We start from the raw sequence: 20,389 nt of genomic DNA, 5'->3' as shown, positions 1-20,389 counted from the left end.
ATGACCAATTAATAAACCTGAAAGATATTTTTACTATTAAGATTAATTTTAATTTTTACAGTGGCACAGTTCATCTATCTTGTTCACTAAAGCATTCTTGCTGACTTGACCTCCTGAGCTTGAGAGTTTAATATTTTTAAGTGCCTACTTTGTGCCAGGAAAAGCTAAGCATTGCTCAGACATCTTGGACTTGCTGCTCCTTAATGCCTTAACTGACCTTACTCTTCTCTTTATTTGGACTGCTGATCCTCACCCTTCTAGGTCATTCCTGTCCTCATTTCACCTATGATCCAAAGTGGTTTCTTCACAAGTCTATAGTTTGTCTCATATGAAGTTCATGAATGATTTTATCCAACTTACCACATACCAAAAAAAAAATTGTACACCAAAAAGTCATTTCAAGGTACATCTTTTATTTTCCTGAAAAAATCGAAGCCATTTGTCAAGAGCTCCTTCTTCTCCCCTTCTCATCTCATGCCATTCAGAATTCTTCTGCTACTATCTCTTCTCTTCACCCATCTGACATGAAGAAGTGATTCTTCTCTTTACCAGGGAAAACCCCTTTATAGGCACAGATGGTTCCATTCCATCCTATCTCTTTCAGTAGACTACTCCTTCTATCACCCCTTCAATCTTTGTCTCCTGACTACTTTCATACTGCTTACAAATATCCTCAGGTCTCCATCTTCAAGAAATCCTCACTTGATCCATTCATCCACACTATTGTCCCATATTTCTCCTGCCTTTTGTGTAGGAACTCCTTGAGATCATCTGCAATTGCTGTATTCTTTCTCTCTTCTCACTCTCTTAACTCTGTATTCTGGCTTCCAACACCATTACTGAACTAAAACTGTACTCTGCAAAGTTATCAATGATTGATTAATTGCCAAATTCAATGTCTTTTTCTCAGTCCTCAACTGTCACAACCTCTTTGACAGTCTTTGACACTGTCAATTTCCTTCTTTTTCTTGATACTCTCTTTCTAGATTGTTGGGACAACATTTCCTCCTAGTTCTCCTATCTGATTATTCTTTTGTGGTCTCTTTTACTGGATCTTCATCGAGGTCTTGCCAACTAACTTTGAGTGTGCCAAAGGGCCTCTTTTCTCTTATACTTCTTCACTTTCTAATCTCATCAGCTACCATGGATTGAATCACCTCTAAAACTACATATTTAGCCTTAACTTCCCTGATGGCATTCCATCTTTGCATCTCCAACCTTCTTCTAGACAAACTTCCATATTACTATTGAGGGTCACCCCATCCTCCTAGGACTCCAAGCTCACAACCTATCCTAACTCTTTCACACTCCATCTCCAGTCTGTTGCCTATGCCTGTCTATTTCATCTTTGTAATATTCCTCAAATATGCCTCATTCTCTCCTCTGACACTGCTAGCAATTGCTGCAGGATTTTTGCAGTAGCCTACTCATGGGTCTACCTGACTCATCTCTCCCCACTGAAATCTAACCTTCACTCAGTCACCAGTGATTTTCCTAAAGAATAGGTTTGACCATGTCCCATGCCATTCTTCTGATCATCTCTGGGAGAAAAAATGAAACAAACAAAATAGATAATAAACAAAATAAACAAAACAAATAAAAAAGAAACAAAGTTCTTCATAACCTAGCCCCACCTCTCCCCTGGTTTTCTCATGCCTTATGTGTCCCACCCATACATTATGATCTGATTAATCATAGCATCCTTGCTATTCCTTGAACAAGACACTCTCCAATTCTGGACATTTTCCTGGCTGTTCCTCATATGTGGAATGCTTTCCCTCACTCAGGCTTCCCTGGCTTCCTTCAAGTCCCTGCTAAAATCACTCCTTTTGTAGGAAACCTTTTCCAATGCCCTCTTAATTTTAGTGCTTTCTGTTGACAATTTCCTCTTTCTCCTTTATATAGCTTTCTTGTACATAATTTTTTGTTGTCTACCCCATGAAATTGTAAGTTCCTCAATGGAAAAGACTGCCTATTGCCTTTCTTTGTGTCCCCAGCACTCAGCGCAATGCCTGGCACATAGTAGCTGGTTGATACATGTTCAATGCTTGCCTGCCTCTCCCTTAAAAACAAATTATTAGAGTTTGTTACTGGAATGAGTTTTGGGTCCAGGTATTAAATTATATTGTCTGCAACATATGTAGTAATGAATAGGTAGCATAGCAGAACTTAAACTCAATTCAGGATTCAAGTTCTAATCATAGCCCTAAATAAGTGCTAGGAAAAGATTGCTTTCCGTTGTTTTAAGTATGTTGTAAAGAAGAGTCAGTTCCAATATCCAGAGAAAAGAGCATATTTATAAAAGGAAATGAGATCAAATATCATTTGTTTCCTCACACTGACAGATAGCAAATACAGAAACAGTGGGGTGCTGAGAATATACACCTGATCTTTTCATGGAGTTCACTTTCCATTAAAAATGAGACATCAGTTGATCAAGATCAATTTACATTTTTATTAACATCATTATATTATTTTTATACTTTCATATTATAAAACTTCCCCAGGATTTCTGAGGAAATCTCTGAAGTTATTTCAACTTATACCGATAGCAACAATCAATATCATTTATCCATATTTAAAAAAACCAAAACACATATCTTCTTGTGAAATGTTTTGAATATGCCTTTTTCAAGTATAAAATATAGGTGTATGTTTAAAAAACTGTGATTAAAAAGCTTGTCAAAATATTTTCCGTAGTAAAAATAAAATCCTTCCAAAAACTCAGAACAGAAAAATAAGCATTCTATTTTCTCTTGTTTCCATTTACAAAAAATAAAAAATAATAATTTTTAAAATTGGGTAAAGGTGAAAACAAGAAATGATCCAAAAGGACCTTACACCACTGACTGTTTTCCCCAAACTATGCTGGTTTTTCATGCCAGATAGAACTTGTTTTTTGTTTTGTTTTGTTTTGTTTTGTTTTTTTCATTCCAGATGGGGAGAAAAGGCGAAACTTGTTGGAACATTCCATATCTCTTTGTAGTTGATTAAATTCAATACTGCGAGATGGAATTTCAAAAAAATTCTTCTCAAATCCCTGAAACTTGACTTGCTGCAAACATGCTATGTTATCTTCGGACCCGCTGGATTACTTGTGTCTCAAAAGCCTGGGGTATCCAAACCCCTCCAGAAACTGGTTTTTCCCAAGGTTGTCTTAAGCCAGGTATGTAGGATCGATGGTTCAATCTGACAAAGTCTCCACTTACTGAAAATCTAGTTGGGTGCTTATGCTATGTGTACTTTTGGAAAGAAGTGCATCAGTTATACCTCCGCCACAATAAGATAAGCTAATTTCTGGCTAGCTGGACAGAGACTTCTTGGGAACCAAAATTTGGTTTTATCATTGTGCCAGATTCTGAAAAGGCCACATTTTTCATGATTTAATTCTTCTCTTTAGAAGGGAATAGTATTTAGTTAGCCTCAGAAGTGTTGGGAACACTCATCTTCTGCTTTTCAACGGCTTGTAAGAGGTCTTCGGATATGATGCTCGGTTGATTTGAACCAATGCCATATAGAACCATTAGATTATCTAATGTTTGAGGCTCAGGTGGGATTTCTATGGATGAGAAGGACCTCAAATTGAAAGACTCTTCAGAAAGGGAAGCATTCTGTACTGGTAATAAAAGAGACTTGTGAGTATCTTGTAGTTCAGTTTATAAAACTATGAAATTCCTGATGTTTTAAATATATACACATATGTAAACAAAAATGTTTATTAAATTGTTTACTTATTAAGTTTCCAATTGGCTAATCAACCATACACTCAAGATTATATATAGTCATATAACATTCATAGAGAAATTACTTTAATATTTCATTATGTACATGGATCATAATTTACTTAGTCATTCTCCAACTGTTAGGCATCCAATTTGTTCAAGATCTTTGCTACCACAAAAAGTGCTGACATTAATGTTTTGACATATACATGTATCCTTTCCTTTTGTTTTTGAACTTTTGGGATATGTGCATCTGGCAGTGGAATTTCTGGGGCAAAGTATATTGGTATTTTAGTCACATTTTTGCATAATTCCAAATGGCTCCCTAGAGTAATTGGACCAATTTATAGCTATATAAACAATGCATCCCTGTGCTAACCTGTTATCTCTACAACACTATTTCCATCTTTTGTTTTTCTTTGTTAATTTATTGGGTATGAGGTGTTTTGATTTGTATTTTCTTCATTATTAACGATTTAGAGAAATCTCTCACATAATAATTTTCTATTTTTCTGAGAACAATTTATCTTTTTTAAAAAATCTTTTTAAAAACTCTTAACTATCCTAGAATTGATCCTAAACTTTAGTTCCTAGGCAGAAGAGTTAGACAAATTTAAGGGTTAGACAAATGGGGTTAAGTGACTGTGTTCAGAGTCATACAGCTAGGAAGTGTATGAGGGCAGATTTGAACCCAGGACCTCCTATTTCTAGGCCTGACACTGTTATCTTCTGAGTCACCTAGCTGCCTCTGCTCATATATTTTCATGAAATCTTTTGGTTGATGGCTTAGTTAATTTCCTATATAGCTTGATAGTGCCTCTTTAGCCGATATTTTTGATTCATAGATTTTCCCCTATTGATAGCTTTTCCTTTTACCCTAGCTATATTAATTTTGTTCACAGAAAACTTTTTCAATTTAATGTGACCAATTTTTAACTTCTCTTCTCTCCTATCTTCATTTGCAAGTTATCCTTTCACCATAACAGTGAAAGACTCCTTCATGTAATCAATCAACAAGCATTTGCTACATGCCTCTGATATGCAGATACTGTGCTGTGTAAATGTGTGTGTGTGTGTGTATGGATTTTGCTGTGTGAATACAAAGACAAAATTGAAACATTCCTTGTCCTCAAGTAGCTTATACTGGGTCTATAAGTACATAAATAAGCATATGCTGGATATACATAAAATGGAAAGAAGTTAGTTTTAGGAGGGTAGAGATTGTCAGCTATTGGGGATCCATAAAAGGTTTCATGCAGAAGATATTTGACAGTCTCAGAGCAAACCAGGTATTGGAAAGGGGAGAGGTGAGAAAAATAATGTTTTCTATGCAAGGAACAAAGCCAGTGCAAAATCACATGGCAAAAAGGAATGTTGTTTTGAGAAATCCCAGTAAGCCACTAAGGCTGGACCTCAGAGACTATGAAAGGATTAAAGTGTAAGAAGACCAGAAAGAACTTTAAATGCCACACAGAAGAGTTTATATGTGTTTGCAGAGGCAATTAATTGAGAGAGGGGAGAAAGAAGATTGTTTAGACTAGTGCTTTAGATCCTGTGGCTGCGTGGAGGATGGATTTGGGTAGACAGAGACTTGATGATGGGAGACCAAATAGGAAACTATTGAAATAGCATAGGCAAGAGACAAAGAAATTATGAAGACCTGATGTAGTGTGGTGGCTTGGTGAGTAGAAAAATAAGAACAGAAGTAAGAGGTATTGTAGGGATGGAAATGATAAGATTTGTCAACTGATTAGATTGTGGTGTTATTGAAGAGTAAAGGGTCAGGGATAATCCTGAGATGATGAACCTGGATGAAATGTTTGCAGTCCACCATAGCAACAGGAAAGGTGGTGCTTTCTTTGATTGCAAACTGCCTGCTTACAAAGAAAGGCACCATTTTCCTTCTTTCCCTTCCTCCTTTCCTTCTTTTCACTATAGTTTCTGTCTTAATCTCTCTTAGAATTGATTTTTTTTCTTTTTCTCTTAGCACAACTCTAAATTATGTTTTTTAGGAATCTACTGATAGGTAGTAAATTTTGGTTTAGCCAATCATTTTTTGGTATGTGTTTTTATTTTTTAGAAGTATTTCTCAGAAATAGCAAAGTGTTGGTTTACTTTTCTTATCTCTTATGCCCTTATGTTTCATTTTATTGGATTGTTTAGTCCATTCACATGTAAGGTTATGGTCGTATAAACTTGTGTCTTTCCCCATTTATCTTTTTTGTATTTATTTGATCTCTTTCATCTTTTAACATTTTCCCCTAACATTTCTTTTGCTTACTTTCCTTTGATACTAGCCTATTTACTAGGTAGTTCAATGACATAATGGCTTGGGTTCTATATGTAGAATCAAAAGACCTAATTTCAAATCCTGTCTCAGATACTTATTAGATGTGTGATCCTGAACAATTAAATTAATTTCTCTTGGCCTCAATTTTCTCATTATAAAATGAGAATAAGAAAGAGCACCTATCTCTTAGGGTTGTCATGAGGATCAAATGAGGTATGTAGGAGTAAAAATAAATAAGTACTTGTAGTATTGAAAAATATATATGAATTTTAATAATAAATTAAAAGAGAGAGGAAAGGAAAAAAAGGTTCTTTCAGTCAGGTGAGTAGAGCAAAGAGAGACAGAGACTCACACCTGCAGCACTTTACCAAAAACACAAGCTCTGAAAAAAGAGCCCCTCAACTTGGGTCTCAGATGAATTTATCTCCCAAGCATCCTTACATAAAATGAGGACGTAACTTAAAAGGATGCTGGGAATATTCCTTAGGTGTGGGAAATTTTTCATCTGCATAGGTAACATACATAAAGTACATTATAAACCTTAAAGTACTTTATAAATGCTCTCTATTATTCCCACAGATTCTCTCTTCCACCTCGGGTTTACCTGTCCTATCCCATGTTTCTTGAATTTATTTAAATTGTTCATTTATTTTTATGGTTTTATTTATGGCAAAGATTATCCTCAAAAGTATTGCATACATTTAGCAGATTAGAAATCATTTTACACCTTTCCTCCATACTACACAGACTACCCAGAGAGTAAATAAGTTGTATCAATATTTTTTGTAACTCATCTGTTCATAAGTCAGTTCTTATCAGGGATACCAATCAAAAGTTATTTGCAATTTGGCCATTGGCAGGTGCTGTATTAGCTGTGAGTTATGACTAGCTTCTTAATATCGAAGAAGAAACTGCCTCCCACATAGCGAGCTGGTCACTTCTATAGACCCATTTCCTCCTTGGAGGATCAAAACAAAGTAAATGTTAATGTGTACTAAATTTGAAAAGTAAATTTGTGTAACTCAGTGTCTTACCCTTTTTCTCTTTCACATCTTCACTCTCCTCTTGTGTTTTCTTCCGACTCTGCCTGTTTCTATGGCATTTGCTTATTGCTGACTATTTAAACAATAATAGGGAAAAAAAGCTTTAAGTTGATTATAGAAAATAAGTCAAGTTGGAAGGTTTTCTGCAGAGTTTGTAATTCTGCAAATTTTAAAGTGTAATTACAAATTTTAGAATCAAAGAGCAAAACCTTGCTTTCTGTTAACCTTCAGTTAGTTTAGGTTTCACTTTCAGTTAGGTTTATTCTGCTCTTTCAATGTTTCTTGTCCATTTCAACTCAGCCAATTGTATTGTAATATCCCAAACCCCAAAACCATCAAGGGTCACATCAGGGCCTTCAGGATTTAGCTATTTACTGATTATAACAATGAAGATACGTGGTTTAACAAAATCAGGAATGTCTTGGGAACTCTAAATTACTCCACCCTACTTAGACTGTACTCTAGGGGAAGATAAAGTTGTAATCTCCTGATTGAACAATGAAGGTATTTAACTTTTACCTTATAGTGAAGCTAGAACTTTAAGCTAAGTCTGTTTTAAGATCTTAATACAAAAAGGTGTTAAGTAACTATAAAGGTTAAATTAATCACAAAAAGGTTAAGTAACTCATAAAAGGTGAACTTAACAAAGAAGTGTTAAATAACTCTAAAGATATAATCTAATCAAAGAAGATGAGAACTAAAAAGAATGGGCATTTAGAGGAGGAGACACAAGAGTGAAAGGTCTATATACGTGGCTCACTTCCTCTCTCAGGTACCTTTTGCGGAGGAGAGTTGGCTGATAGCAGTGTGCTGGGCCTTTTGGCATCTTAGCGTGGCTACAAGCTATTGTCCGGTTTGGTGGTGAGTTTCTGGCTGAGTTTTCCTCCTTTACTTTCCAACTTTATCCTCTTAGAAGCCTCTAATCTTCTTCAGAGACCTAGAGGTGGGGATTTTAAAACTCCCCCTGGCAGAGGCCAGGCAGGAGAAATCCTATATCCTCTTCCCTCCTTTTCCTTAAATTTCCTCCCTCTATATTAATTAAATTACCACAAATTTCCAGACTGACTTGGGTATTTTATTTGGGATTTCCCCTGGTGACCAATTAACTCTAGATTTTAAGTCACAATCCTAAAATTATCTTTGCAATTGGTTGTTATGAAAGGGATGGAGCTGGTTAGGAAGGACTGGGGCTTAGAGTTCAGAAAGCTGTAGGGATCTGGTAGATTCCACATAGCTAGAAAAACAAAGATTTAAGGCCAAGGTCAACTAAGGTAAGAAGACACAGATAGGTTTTGCATAGGTAGATAGGTCTTGCAAGTGAGAGAGAGTCGGCAAGAGTGGTATTAATGACTAGAACTGAAGGACTATTATTTTAGAGCTGAACACAATAGACTTCGGACAGGTTCATATTGTATGCTAAATATGGGTGCTCTGAGGTCCACAAGTATTGACTGTAACCAGATAGATGCCATTGTAGATGGAACTTGTCCTTGATGGAGGCAAAGAGAGAGATACTAGGATTGTTTCTCAGTTAGATGGTGTTCATTTTTTACTCTACTTAAACACTACATTGTTATTTTCTGTAGTTGTTCCCTAAAGAAAATCCTATAGTACAATGAATGATTTTTCACTCAAATATCAAACTGCACAGTTAAGGATCCGTTCTTTCCTCCTCCAATGGCTTTTGACTGTTTTCTAACAAGCATTGATATTCTAAAATACTGAATAAAATACAGAATTTTTGAATTCTAGAGTGGGAAGAGACTTTATTGATTAGCAAGTTTAATGTCTCCTTAAGAGGAATTCCCAACTCTAATAGCCTCAAAAGGTGACTTTCCAACATTGGTTTGAAGATATTGCAATGAAAAGGAATCCTCCATTTCTTTGGGTAGGGCATTCTACTTTTGTATGGCTCTAATTATTTTGAAATTCTTTCTGACAATAAGTGTAAATTTGCCTTCTCATAATCATTCATTTCTCTTTGTTCAGTTCTTGGAGGTCAAATAAGACCAGTCTAAATTCTTCCACATTCCAAATACTTTTGTTGTAACTTGGGGAAAGCTTGGTTTTGTGAGTAGGCTGTTCACAGAGACCCTAGGATTTGTTATTCTTCCCAGTTTGGAAATAGAGGAAACTAACAAATCAGCTTTCAGACTGGAGGACCAAGGTTTTTCACGTACAGGTTATAGGGGGATTTTGAGGAACCCTAAAGAGAGAATGAAGAGAGAAAAGAGGTAGCAGTTGTCTCCTAGTAGCAATTCTTCCATGGTAATCATTATCTGCCACATTGGTGGTTTCCAACTTTGAGACTCTGAGAGATGACTTCTAAATGACCAGGTAGAGAGGTATTATAACTGTGTTTTTTGAGGGTGCTCGCTGAAGTAGGAGGAGTGCTGAGAAAAAAAGTCCCCAGCCCCAAGGAATGGGAAATTCCTACCTTGCCCCTACCTTACTTTCAATTAACTGGGTTTTTGTTGTTGTTTTTACAAAACCTGTTAGATCTCACAGGAACCTGTGGTTAACCCTGTCCTCATGTTACCTGTTGTCCCTTTGTTTACAGCATGATAGCACAATGGGAGGGAACCACACAGAAGAGTTATTTTCTCCTTCTGGGCTGGGCACTTCACTTGCAGCTCTATTTTTAAGGAGGCTCTCTAATTGGGGTCATAAACATGAGTCATTACGTAACTTTACTTCCCAGTGCAGAATTACTACCATCTTGGTCCATATTGTAGAAAACTGACTCCCTTGTGAGGTTAAGAGTAAATGAATGTTACTCTTCAAATCAAATATTATGTCCCCTCTTTTCTAGGCTAAAATATCACTAGCTCCTTTAACTAGTCCTTAAATATCATTGTTTTTAATGACTTTATACTACCTTCTCTGTCCTAATCCAGATGCACTCTAGTTTATCAGTGATCTTCTTAACTTCAGTGCCTAGAAATGAACACAATTCTCCAGATATGGTCTACTTAGGCAGAACAGAGACAAACTCTCAAACCCGGCTCCTGGAATCTGTGCTTTTCTATTTTTTTTTTAAGCCCTTACCTTCCATCTTACTGTATTGGTTCTAAGGCAGAAGAGTGGTAAGGCTAGGCAATAGTGGTTAAGTGACTTGCCCAGGGTCACACTGCTAGGAAGTATTTTAGGTCAGATTTGAACCTAGGACCTCCTGTCTTTAGGTCTGACTCTCAATCCACTGAGTCACCTAGCTTCCCCCTATGCCTCTCTATTTAATCCAAGAGGACATTACCTCTTTTGGCTTATGGTCTGGTATTTATTGAAATGAATATATTGGACTCTGATTTCATATGTTCAAGTTCAGATAAGAGCTGTAGTACAACTAATAATAATAATGATAATAATAACAATAAACTATGATAACCCTGGAGTTTCTAAAAAAGTTTTTGAGAAACTTTGAAAAATGTTCACAATGCAAATAATACCATGTGTTTATATATTTCTCTTTGATCTCTTTAGCAATGACAAAAACTGGAGCAAAACTGGTAACATCAGAAATTCTTAATTTTGCTCTTTCTTCATTCATGAATCACAATCTGTGGTTGATACTCTTCTAAAAAATTATATATTTGTTGGTTACATAAAAGTTCCCAGGTATCTCTCTTCCTCCTCCCATCCTCACACTAAAGAAGGGATCATTTGACAAAAAAAAGTTATATGTACATATACATAGACATTGAGGGATGTGAAATAATAGCACTTCTGAAGCACTGGACAAGCATGTGTCTTACTAGCTTATAAAGTCTGTGAGAACAGGGGCCATGCTCCTATAATCTTTGCATCTGCTTACATTGCATGGAGTAAATGTTTGAATAATTGTTTGTTGAATGAACAAAGGGATAAAATATTTGCCTGTTTGTTTCATTTCAGTGACCAGTCCTTCTAGTCCCATAGATAAGTCTTAAATTATTTTTCTATCATTACCATGTGATTTATCTCTCTTGTCCCATCTACATGTTCTAATCTGTTATTGTGAATGGGTTTTCCATCTTCCTGTTCTATAGCTATTTCCATGACTTTTCTTCTCAACCCCTTCTTCTATGTGGCAGCTATAGTGTCATTGCAAAAGCTTGGGAACTGGAGCCATGAGATCTGGGTTTGAATCTTGCCTGTGCTCTTTACTAGCTCATTCATCGTGGGGTTAATCACTTATATCATTTCTCTACTCAATTTCTTTATCCATAAAATGAAGTTGATACCTCAGTGATTGTGGTAAGGTGGGTTGGTGGGTTGTGGTAAGGATCAAATGATATCATGAATATAGACTGTTTTGAACATTGTCCAATTTGTAAGTACATATGTGTATGTACGTATATATATACATGTGGACATATTTGAGTATGTATACACATACATATATACATAAAACCCTACTGACAATTTCCTTGGTATAAGGAGTTTCAGCTGAAGATCTTGCAGTGCCAATCCAATAATTTTTTTTGCTTGAGATGTTGAGTGGCTTATCCATGTTAGCCAATATGTGTGAGAGTCAGGGCTTGATCTCGGTCTCTCTGATCCCAAGGTCAGTGTTCTATTCTCTAGGTCACTGTGTCTCAAAGATTATATAACGATATAGAAATGTGAGCTGTTACCTCAAGGATAGAAAGAGTGCTTTTCATATTCATAGGCTTAGCACTATCTTGCCCACTGCTTTCTTTGTTCATATGAGGTACTTAATGTTTTTCTTTTTCTTTAAACCCTTACCTTTCTGTCTTAGACTCAATGATAAGTATCAGTTCTAAGGCAGAAGAATAGTAAGGGCTAGATGATGGGGATTAAGTGACTTGCCCAGGTTGACATAGCTAGGAAGTATCTGGGATAGATTTGAACCCAAATCACCAGTCTCTAGGTCTGGATCTCTGTCCACTGAGCCACCTAGCTGTCTCTACTTAATGTTTCAAATGAATACCTACTGTCAGTTGTTTCTGTTTTGTTAATCACCTCAAGTTCATTATGGAAGACTCATGAGATTTCTTTTTTCAGTTTGGGAGTGAAACCTAAAGCTTAAGTTTTTGACTTTTTAATCCTGACTTTCTTGATGATGAGACAAAGTCAATACTAGAAGTTCTCCTTATAATCAACAAGGTGCCATCCTTACCATTAGAGGGAAGCAGCTTTTAGTTTTGGTATTATTATTTCCTTTACAGAGATTTGGACTTCTCAAAGGGAATGAGGTCAGAAGAGAGCTTGTCTTCTTTGATGTGCTAGAGAGGAGAAAAAAAACCAAAAAAAGCCCCAATTATCATTTAATTCCTTTTTGTTGTTTTGCTTGTGGACAATGATTACATTTTTTCCAGTTAATTTTAAAGGTAATACCTTTTTTTCTTAGAAAAAGGAGTTTTCATCCTAATATCATTAGTCGTAGACATGAGTTGCTTGCCTCTAATACCACCTTTTAGGACTAATTGCTCAAAAAGGGCGGTTAGGTGTCATGATGGAAAGATCAGGCTTAGAGTTAGGAAAACTCATCTTCCTGAGTTCAAATTTGATCTCAAGCACTTAATTAACCATCTCATTCTGGGCAAGTCACACTATTCTAATTTCCTCAGTTTCCTCATCTGTAAAATGAATTTGAGAAAAAAAATGGCAAATCACTCTAGGATTTTTGCCAAGAAAACCCCAAATGGTGTCAAAAGAGTTGAGACAATTGAAATGACTGAACAGTAAGCTCAAAGATATATATATATATATATATATATATAAAATATATATACACACACACACACACACACACACACACACACACACACACACATAGCTCACGTGTTACAGGGAACAATAGTAGTTTGACACAATATATAGAGGAATGAACTTTCTAATAACTAGTGTTTTATCTTCTCTAGAGATGAGCCAGAACATGATTGGGTAAATGCTGTGGCTTGAGGAAGGGAAATGCCCTTCTGAGTAAAGGTAATATCTGAATTGAGATTCAAACAAGTGTGTCCATGGAACAACCAAACTGGCTCATTACCAGTATTCTTCTAGAATACTGGAATCCTAGAACTTTTATAGAAACATGGGATTGGTTTCAGGGACAGAAATCTAGACTGAGAGCTGAAATCAGATTAGGAGGCCAGGTACAGTGAGTCCAGGAGAAATGAGTCTTTGTCCAGCTCAAATCTGTTTCCCTAATGTCTTTAGCAGTTCCCTGATCTCTAGTATGTACTTATATGTTGGGTTGGTTTAACATGAGTTTCTGCTATCCTCTCTTGATATAGCTGTTCTAAGAAGGCCAATAGGATCAGAAAATGACAACATTGAGTCCAAGGAGTCAATACTGAGAGGGGTTGATTCATAACGTAATGAGCCCTAAATCAGTACAAGGATTGTCTATAAGATGCTTTTTGGGGAATGTTGGAAGTATGTGTCACATCAATCATTGGACCAGATGTTCTTTTAGGTGCCTTTTGACTTAATACGGTCTAGGGCAAGAGTTTGGGTTAGGAGTCAGAGGATTTGATTCAGATCCTAACTCTGAAACTTACTACCTTTATTGCCTTAGGAAAGTCTCTGAGCCTCCTTAGACCTCAGATCTCTCATCTATTAAGTGAAGGGTTTGAACTACATGGTCTCTGAGATTCTTTCGATATGATCTATGACTTGGTTCTATGGACTCTGAGTTCACTATAATATTTATTTTATCATGCTGCCAAATGTATATAGAAAATCAGTTGGTTCATTACATGTTGAGATGTTCTTCCTTCCTCAAATGGCGCCATCATATTTGTATTTTACTCTAAATGTATTTCTTAAGTTACTAAAATTGATGTTCTCTTTAAAAGTATGACTGTAAGGGCAGCTAGATAACACAGTGGTTAGAGCATCAGGCCTGAGTTAGAACTCAGGAGGACCTGGGTTCAAATCTGACCTCAGACACTTCCTAGCTATGTGACTGGGCAAGTGACTCTGGGCAAGTCACTTAATCCTAATTGCTTAGCATTTACTGCTCTTCTGTCTTGGAATTGATACTAAGAGAGAAGGTAAGAGTTAAAGCAACATAAATGTATTTATGCAAGCATGCAATCTCTTTTAGGGAGTGGGTTCCTTCTGAAAATTATTACCTCTCTGTGGATGATTTCTAGGTTGATGAAGTCCAGAATGGCTAAGATCTAGATCCAAACTCAACCTCTCCCCTAAAATTCAGCTTTACCCTATCTTGAGCTCTCAGAGACATCTGTACCTGAATGTCCTACTAGTTCCTCAAATTTCACTTGTCCCAAACTGAGTCCATATCTATTATACATACCCCAAATCTTCCTCTTTCCCCCAATTTTCCTATTATGTTTGAGGTTACCATTGTTTTCTGAGCCACACAGCTATAAAATTTTATTTCCTCTTTGATCCTTTCCTCTCCCTCATTGTGGACCACATCCAATCAGTTGCCAAGATATATCTATTTCACCTTTATAATACTGAATTACTCATGTCTCTTCTCCACTTAATCTGCTATAACCCATGTTCAGATATTAGTTTTTCTTATTATTGTTTTTTAGAATTAATCTAGTGCTTTAAGGCTTGCAAAATGCTTTCAAAATGTTATATTTGAGCCTCACAATAGTCCTGGGAGGCAAGTGATCATATTATCATCCCTATTTTATACATGAGGAAACTAGGGAGAGGTTAATTGATTTGCTCAAGGACACACAGCTAATAAGTGTAAGAAGCAGAATTTGAACTCAGATTTTTCTGACTCTAACTCTAGTACTCTAATATACTATGTTATCTAGTTTCCTTCTTGCTTGTACATTTGTAAATTTTTTTTTTCCTTTTCAAGTCTCTACCCTTTCCAAATCATCTTTCACACAGCTGCTAAATCATTCTGAGTACAAAAGTCTTAAACATATCATTTCCCCATTAAAAACATTTAGGACTTCCCTTCTGATTTAGACTAAAATATAAACCCATTAGGCTGACATTCAAGGGTCTCTACAATCTGTTTACAAGTCATATTTTCTTATTTTCTTTTTTCTTTCTTATTTTCTATTACTTACCTTCTTGTTCTCTAGTTGCAGCCACCTGGATGGTGGGCTCTTCACCAGTCTCATATTGACCTCTTCTAACTGTGTACAAGTCATCTTCTGTGCTTGGAATGCATTTTCACCTTTTGAAATTTTTCTCATCCCTCAAGAACTGGATTATATACCATTTGCTCCATTCAAACTTCACTAACTTTCCAGTAAGTATCTCCCTTTTGAAGTTTTTATAGATCTTGGCTTGGATCTCTTTTTTTGTCCTCACTTTTGACCTTACCATTATATTTATTTCTTTATGTTTCATAATCTAGAGGACCAATGTAGTGAAATGGATAGAAGTTGGCCTAGGATCCAGAAATTTAAGGTCTGTCTTTGACACATACTGGCTTTGTGACCCTTGCCAAATCACTTAAACAACTCCTAACTTTATCTCTCAGTGCTCTAGATAACTCTCTAAAGTCATAAGTTGCTGAGATGAGGCTATTTTTTTCAATGAAAAGTTTCCTCACCTGGAAGTTCCCAATACTAATTAAAACATAAGTCTAGTCCTTATACTTATCTATTCCTATACCTTTATGTTTCTTGATTCAGTTGTACACTTCTTCAAGGAGCTATGTCATTTTTATCCTTGTATTTCAATAATATATAGATTTGTTGAATTTGTATCTTGCCCAAAACCAGAAATTTTAGAAAACCAGCAACCTTGCAGAAAGGGGTATGGGGGGAACATAATTGTAAACTTGAACCAAATGGGTTATAATATGGAGATTATAAATCACCATTATAAATTGTGAAAGGAAATTTTTTATTCTCTTTGTCTATTTTGAGTTAATCAATCTAAAAACCTCTACTTGACACTTTGTTAGCAATCATGTAAAAGAATGCACAAGTCACTTATTTAGAGAGCTCCATCTTTTTAACTCAATCAGTCAAAAACTTATAAGTCCTTTGATAAGAGTTTACACCCTTAGAGGAAGAGAAGTAGATCCCACAGACAATCATCCCTGGGCAGTGCTAGGCAAATTGGAAGCTGTGATTGGCCCCTGTGAAGAGGGAAAGGGATAGGAAGTGACATGGAAAAAGGACTATAAAAAGCCCAGCACTTCCTGTCCTCCAAATTTCTTGTCCTCATGACTTCTCCTTGGGACTTCTCCTCAGAACTTCTGGCTTGGGGAGATTCCTGCCTTAGTGGCTCTGTGAGAAGACTCTCTCTGCTTGTTGATGTTTCAGTGGGATACTCCCTTCAGCATGAGTTCTGTGGAGAGACTCTTTTCCTTGGATCCTGCATTGGCTTCCTGGTGAGTGACTCAAACTTCCATATGGAAATTAGAACTTTATTGGGGAATGAGCTGAATTTCAGATCAGCGCTTAGTGTAGGCTAGGCAACTCCTTACCTCTTTCCATCCTACATTTCATAATTCAACTCCTTCTCTTTGTCATTATAAATAAAAACTGCTAAATGTTTTTTCTGGCTTAGGGATAATTTTTTGAATTTGGCGACCACAATACTGAATTTATAACTCTTATTGAGCCAAAATCCCAATTTAACCCCTACAAAACCTAAGAGGTAGCATCAGGAAAGAAATTAGAAAGGTAGAACAGGAAGAGTCTAAGGAATTAGAAGGAAGATGAGGGCTAAGGATGAGGCAATAGTATAAGCTAAGAACATTATTGTGGACTGGAGTAAGGATTAGGGAAGAGTTCCCTAGAATACCTTAGTCAGAGACTGAGGAAAAGAATCAGAGCATAATATTCATGATTCATTAAAGCTGATGGGTTTTCCTGAGGCTAGGACAAGGGGAGATCCTGGGAGATGATGAAAGTGATAGCAGTAAGAGACCTCATACCAAAGCATGCATCTAGGGTCAAATAGGGATGAGTCTTCATCACTCTGAAACTAGGCAGAGATAAACTACACATATGGAGTCCAAATGACTGATTATAATCTCTATGACTCAAAAGAATACAAGGAAGACTCTAGTATGTTTGGTAAATCTTATATAAAAGAGTTGTGGGGAAATATGGATAATTGCTTAAGATGGAAAGGCATGAGGGGTTAACTGGGTGGCTCAATGGATTAAGAGCCAGGCCCAGAGATGGGAGGTCCTAGGTTCAAATATGGCCTCAGACACTATCTAGCTCTGTGACCCTGGGCAAGTCACTTAACCCCCATTGCCTAGCCCTTACTACTCTTCTGCCTAAGGGTTTAAAAAAATAAAGATGGAAAGGTATGGAGCTGTTTGGAAATACAAAGGATTTTTTCATGAATAGTTCCCCTAGACTCTGGTCCTATAATAGATCATTTTATTAGCATAGATTTAGAGAAGATTCCATAGCTATAGGGCAGTAACTGGGAAAGTGCTGAAATTATATGGGGGATCTAAATATAAATTCTGGCTCTTCTGTTTACTACCTATGTAGTACTGATCTTGTCATTTAATTCCTCTGGATTTGATTCAGTATGCCCAACTATAAAATGAGGGAGTTGCAGGTAGTGGTGAACAGGTAGCTGTGAGTTAGAGACAGCTTCAACTGGCTCTTGAGTGTGAATTGTTAAGTTTTCATCGTGAGAATTTACACTCTGGAAATTAGAAAATGCTACAAATCAGGCCTTGAATTATTGTTTCTTGATTTCTACATGTAAGAAAATTATGAAGGAAAATGTTACTCAGCTATATTAAATTTAAAAGTGTTTTTTAAGGGGGGAGGGAGAGTCAATTGTTAAATATATATTTTAAGAGATGTGAACATAAAAACTCACATAGTATTGATTAAGTTGGATAAGGTGACCTTCAGTTGTATAAGATCACTTCCAGTTCCAAGTGTTGAATATTAACCTATTTCTAGGCAATTCTAGAACTCACCCCTGGGGAACTTTGGCTTATGCCTAGATTGATTTTTGCTGCCATTCTATTATTAGTTCTACCTTACTTGACTCAATATGTGGGACAGGGTTTTATTTGGACTATTAAATGTTATTATAGATGATATTTCATTTTCATGAGACTATTGATCCATCATGAAATAATAGTATATGGGATATTTAGTCTCATCTTAACATAAATAGAATTTTTAATGATGCTTGTACTTGAAATTCTGTTAAAAGTAAAATACGAAGGAAAATTTGGAGAAAGTGCTGCAATGTTTGCAACAGTCATGAAAACAATCACAACAAATCCATAGGTTCTGAGGTAGGGTCTCATGAAAATATACCAGAACAAAATCTTGAAATGATGGGAGTAATCCCCATCAGTTAAAATAACAGGTAAAATAGAAGAGTGGGGTTGATACTGACAATAATTATATGTATATACCTATTGCCTAAATTAATATAAAAATTGGTAACTAAGCCAGGCATGGTGGTATATGGTTGTAATACACATTCCAAAGAGGCTGAGGCTAAGGGAAAACTTGAGGTTGGGAGTTCTGAGCTTCAGTAGGTTGTCTATCAGCTGTCCTCATTAAGATTGGTACCAATATGGCAAGCTCCTTGCAGTGGGGGCAGGTGGAAGGGAAGGTGTACACTGCTGAAGGGGGTGAAATGACCTAGACCAAAACATAGCAGGTCAAAGTTTGAAGTGGTTATTGGTAGTGGAATCAGTTACATGAGAGGATGCTATACTTCTAGAATGGGTGAGATAAGGAAGCCCTTATCTACAAACAAACAAACAAATAAAAAAAACCAAAAATACCCAAATTTATCATTGGCTCTTAAGTCCTTCCTTGCCAAAATTCATTCTGTTTATCACTGCTAGAATAATTTTCCTAAAACAACACTTGAATGATGTCATTCTCCTTTTGAAGATCACCCAGTGCCGACTGCCACGATTCAGAACTCCTCTACTTGGCTTCTAAGACCCTCTATGATTTGACTACAGAGTCTTCTGAGCATTGACCTAGGAATTTTTTAACTTCTCTTACCTTGGTATCATCTATGAAATGAAGACCATGACACTTACCTACCTACATAACAAGACTCATCTAAAATTGACTTTTGACTGTTAAGTGAAAAGAAAATGTGAAGACTTTTTATTTATTTTTTTATTTTGCCAATTCATCTTTACCTACCTACTTAACTCTTAAAGCAAAATGAACTTTTCCTCAAATATCTCTTTTTACATTTCTTTTCCTCTTTTTCATGCTCAGTTTCTCCCTCTTAACAATATTTTCTCACTGTTGATCTAAGTTCCACTAAGGCTCAGTTGAATTTCTATGTCCTCTAAGAAAACTTCTCTTAGACTTTTTCACTCCTTAGCATTTATCTTATCTATGGCCTGTTATATTAGGTTAGCCTTTGTTTTAATGTATTGTCTTAGATTATTCTGTAATGGTTTTGTTTGTTAATTTTGAATACTCAATTAGATTATAAAATTTTTGAGAGCAGGAATCCATGTCTAGGCAAGAGTGCTGTACCTGGACTCAAGAGAACCCTGCGTGAAAATCCTCTGACACTTACTCTTTGTGTGACCAAAAGCAGGTCATGTAACCTCTTTGACCTCAGTTTCCTCATCTGAAAAATAAGGTTAAGAGTCCTAATATCTACCTCTCAGGTCTTGTTGTGGAAATCAAATGAGACAATATGTAGTAAATGCTTTGTGCACTTTAAAATTCTATATAAATGTCAGTTATTATATCTTTATGTGCTGGGCAGATAAGAGGCACTCATAAGACACTTGCAGATCAGCTAAGTAATGGAGTAATCATCTATAATGTTTGGGATGCTGACCAATGCAATGACCATTTTTTCCTCCAGAAGAATGATGATGAAGCATAGACCTATATAATAATGTGTCAATGAAAAAGCAATGGAACATTACACTAGAAACTTCTTTTCATATTAGAATTGATCCAGTAATGACTGAACAAAATATTTCATAATAAATGGAAAGGCAATATTCTTTGCATTAATTATTCAACCAGTTCAGAATACATCTAACTACTTTCATTTGACTTATCTACCTCCACATTTTCCTCTCAACTCCCAAACTTCTACAATCAAGTATAGTTAAGTAAAAAACAACAACAACAACAACAAAACAACAAAAAACACTCTCCCACTTCTACAATTAAGTGTAGTCAAGTAAAAAGAAAATACAGTGGCCATCATTGAAAATGTAGATCTCATTCTGTACTTTGAGTAAATCACCTTTTTCTCAAGAAGCAGTAGACATACTTCATAGGCTCTTTCATTAAGACTCTGCAATCATATCTTTCAGTACTTGAGCACATCTAAGTCAGGTGATTTGAATTTATAAAGGGCAGGTGAGTACTCTTACTATATTATTACTTTCCTTGACTTTCAACACCCTAGTAAATATTTTGTTCCTTCCTTTCCAGTCA

At 36.1% G+C, this 20,389-nt stretch overlaps 1 protein-coding gene and 1 long non-coding RNA gene across 4 annotated transcripts in view; one reads left to right on the top strand and one right to left on the bottom strand.

Moving 5' to 3' along the window:
- Positions 1-20,389, top strand: part of LOC130458479 (uncharacterized) — a 153,609-nt gene that overhangs the window by 27,133 nt on the left and 106,087 nt on the right. The window lies entirely within an intron of this gene.
- Positions 1,652-20,389, bottom strand: part of LOC100014747 (palmitoyltransferase ZDHHC11) — a 252,599-nt gene continuing 233,861 nt past the window's right edge. Inside the window, exons 11-13 of one of the 2 annotated variants that reach the window (XM_016431409.2) lie at positions 12,175-12,280; positions 7,047-7,128; positions 1,652-3,616 (exon numbers count right to left, since the gene is read on the bottom strand). In XM_016431409.2, coding sequence (XP_016286895.1) covers positions 3,414-3,616; positions 7,047-7,128; positions 12,175-12,280 — 391 coding nt within the window. In that variant the 3' untranslated portion in view covers positions 1,652-3,413. The remainder of the gene's footprint in view (positions 3,617-7,046; positions 7,129-12,174; positions 12,281-20,389) is intronic. The other variant, XM_007486776.3, reaches the window with a different exon arrangement.

This window comes from Monodelphis domestica, chromosome 3 (genome assembly GCF_027887165.1).
Source record: "Monodelphis domestica isolate mMonDom1 chromosome 3, mMonDom1.pri, whole genome shotgun sequence".
Taxonomy (NCBI): Eukaryota; Metazoa; Chordata; class Mammalia; order Didelphimorphia; family Didelphidae; genus Monodelphis; species Monodelphis domestica.
Note: the sequence above shows the minus strand (reverse complement) of the source record. Positions and strands in the feature narration are given on the sequence as shown.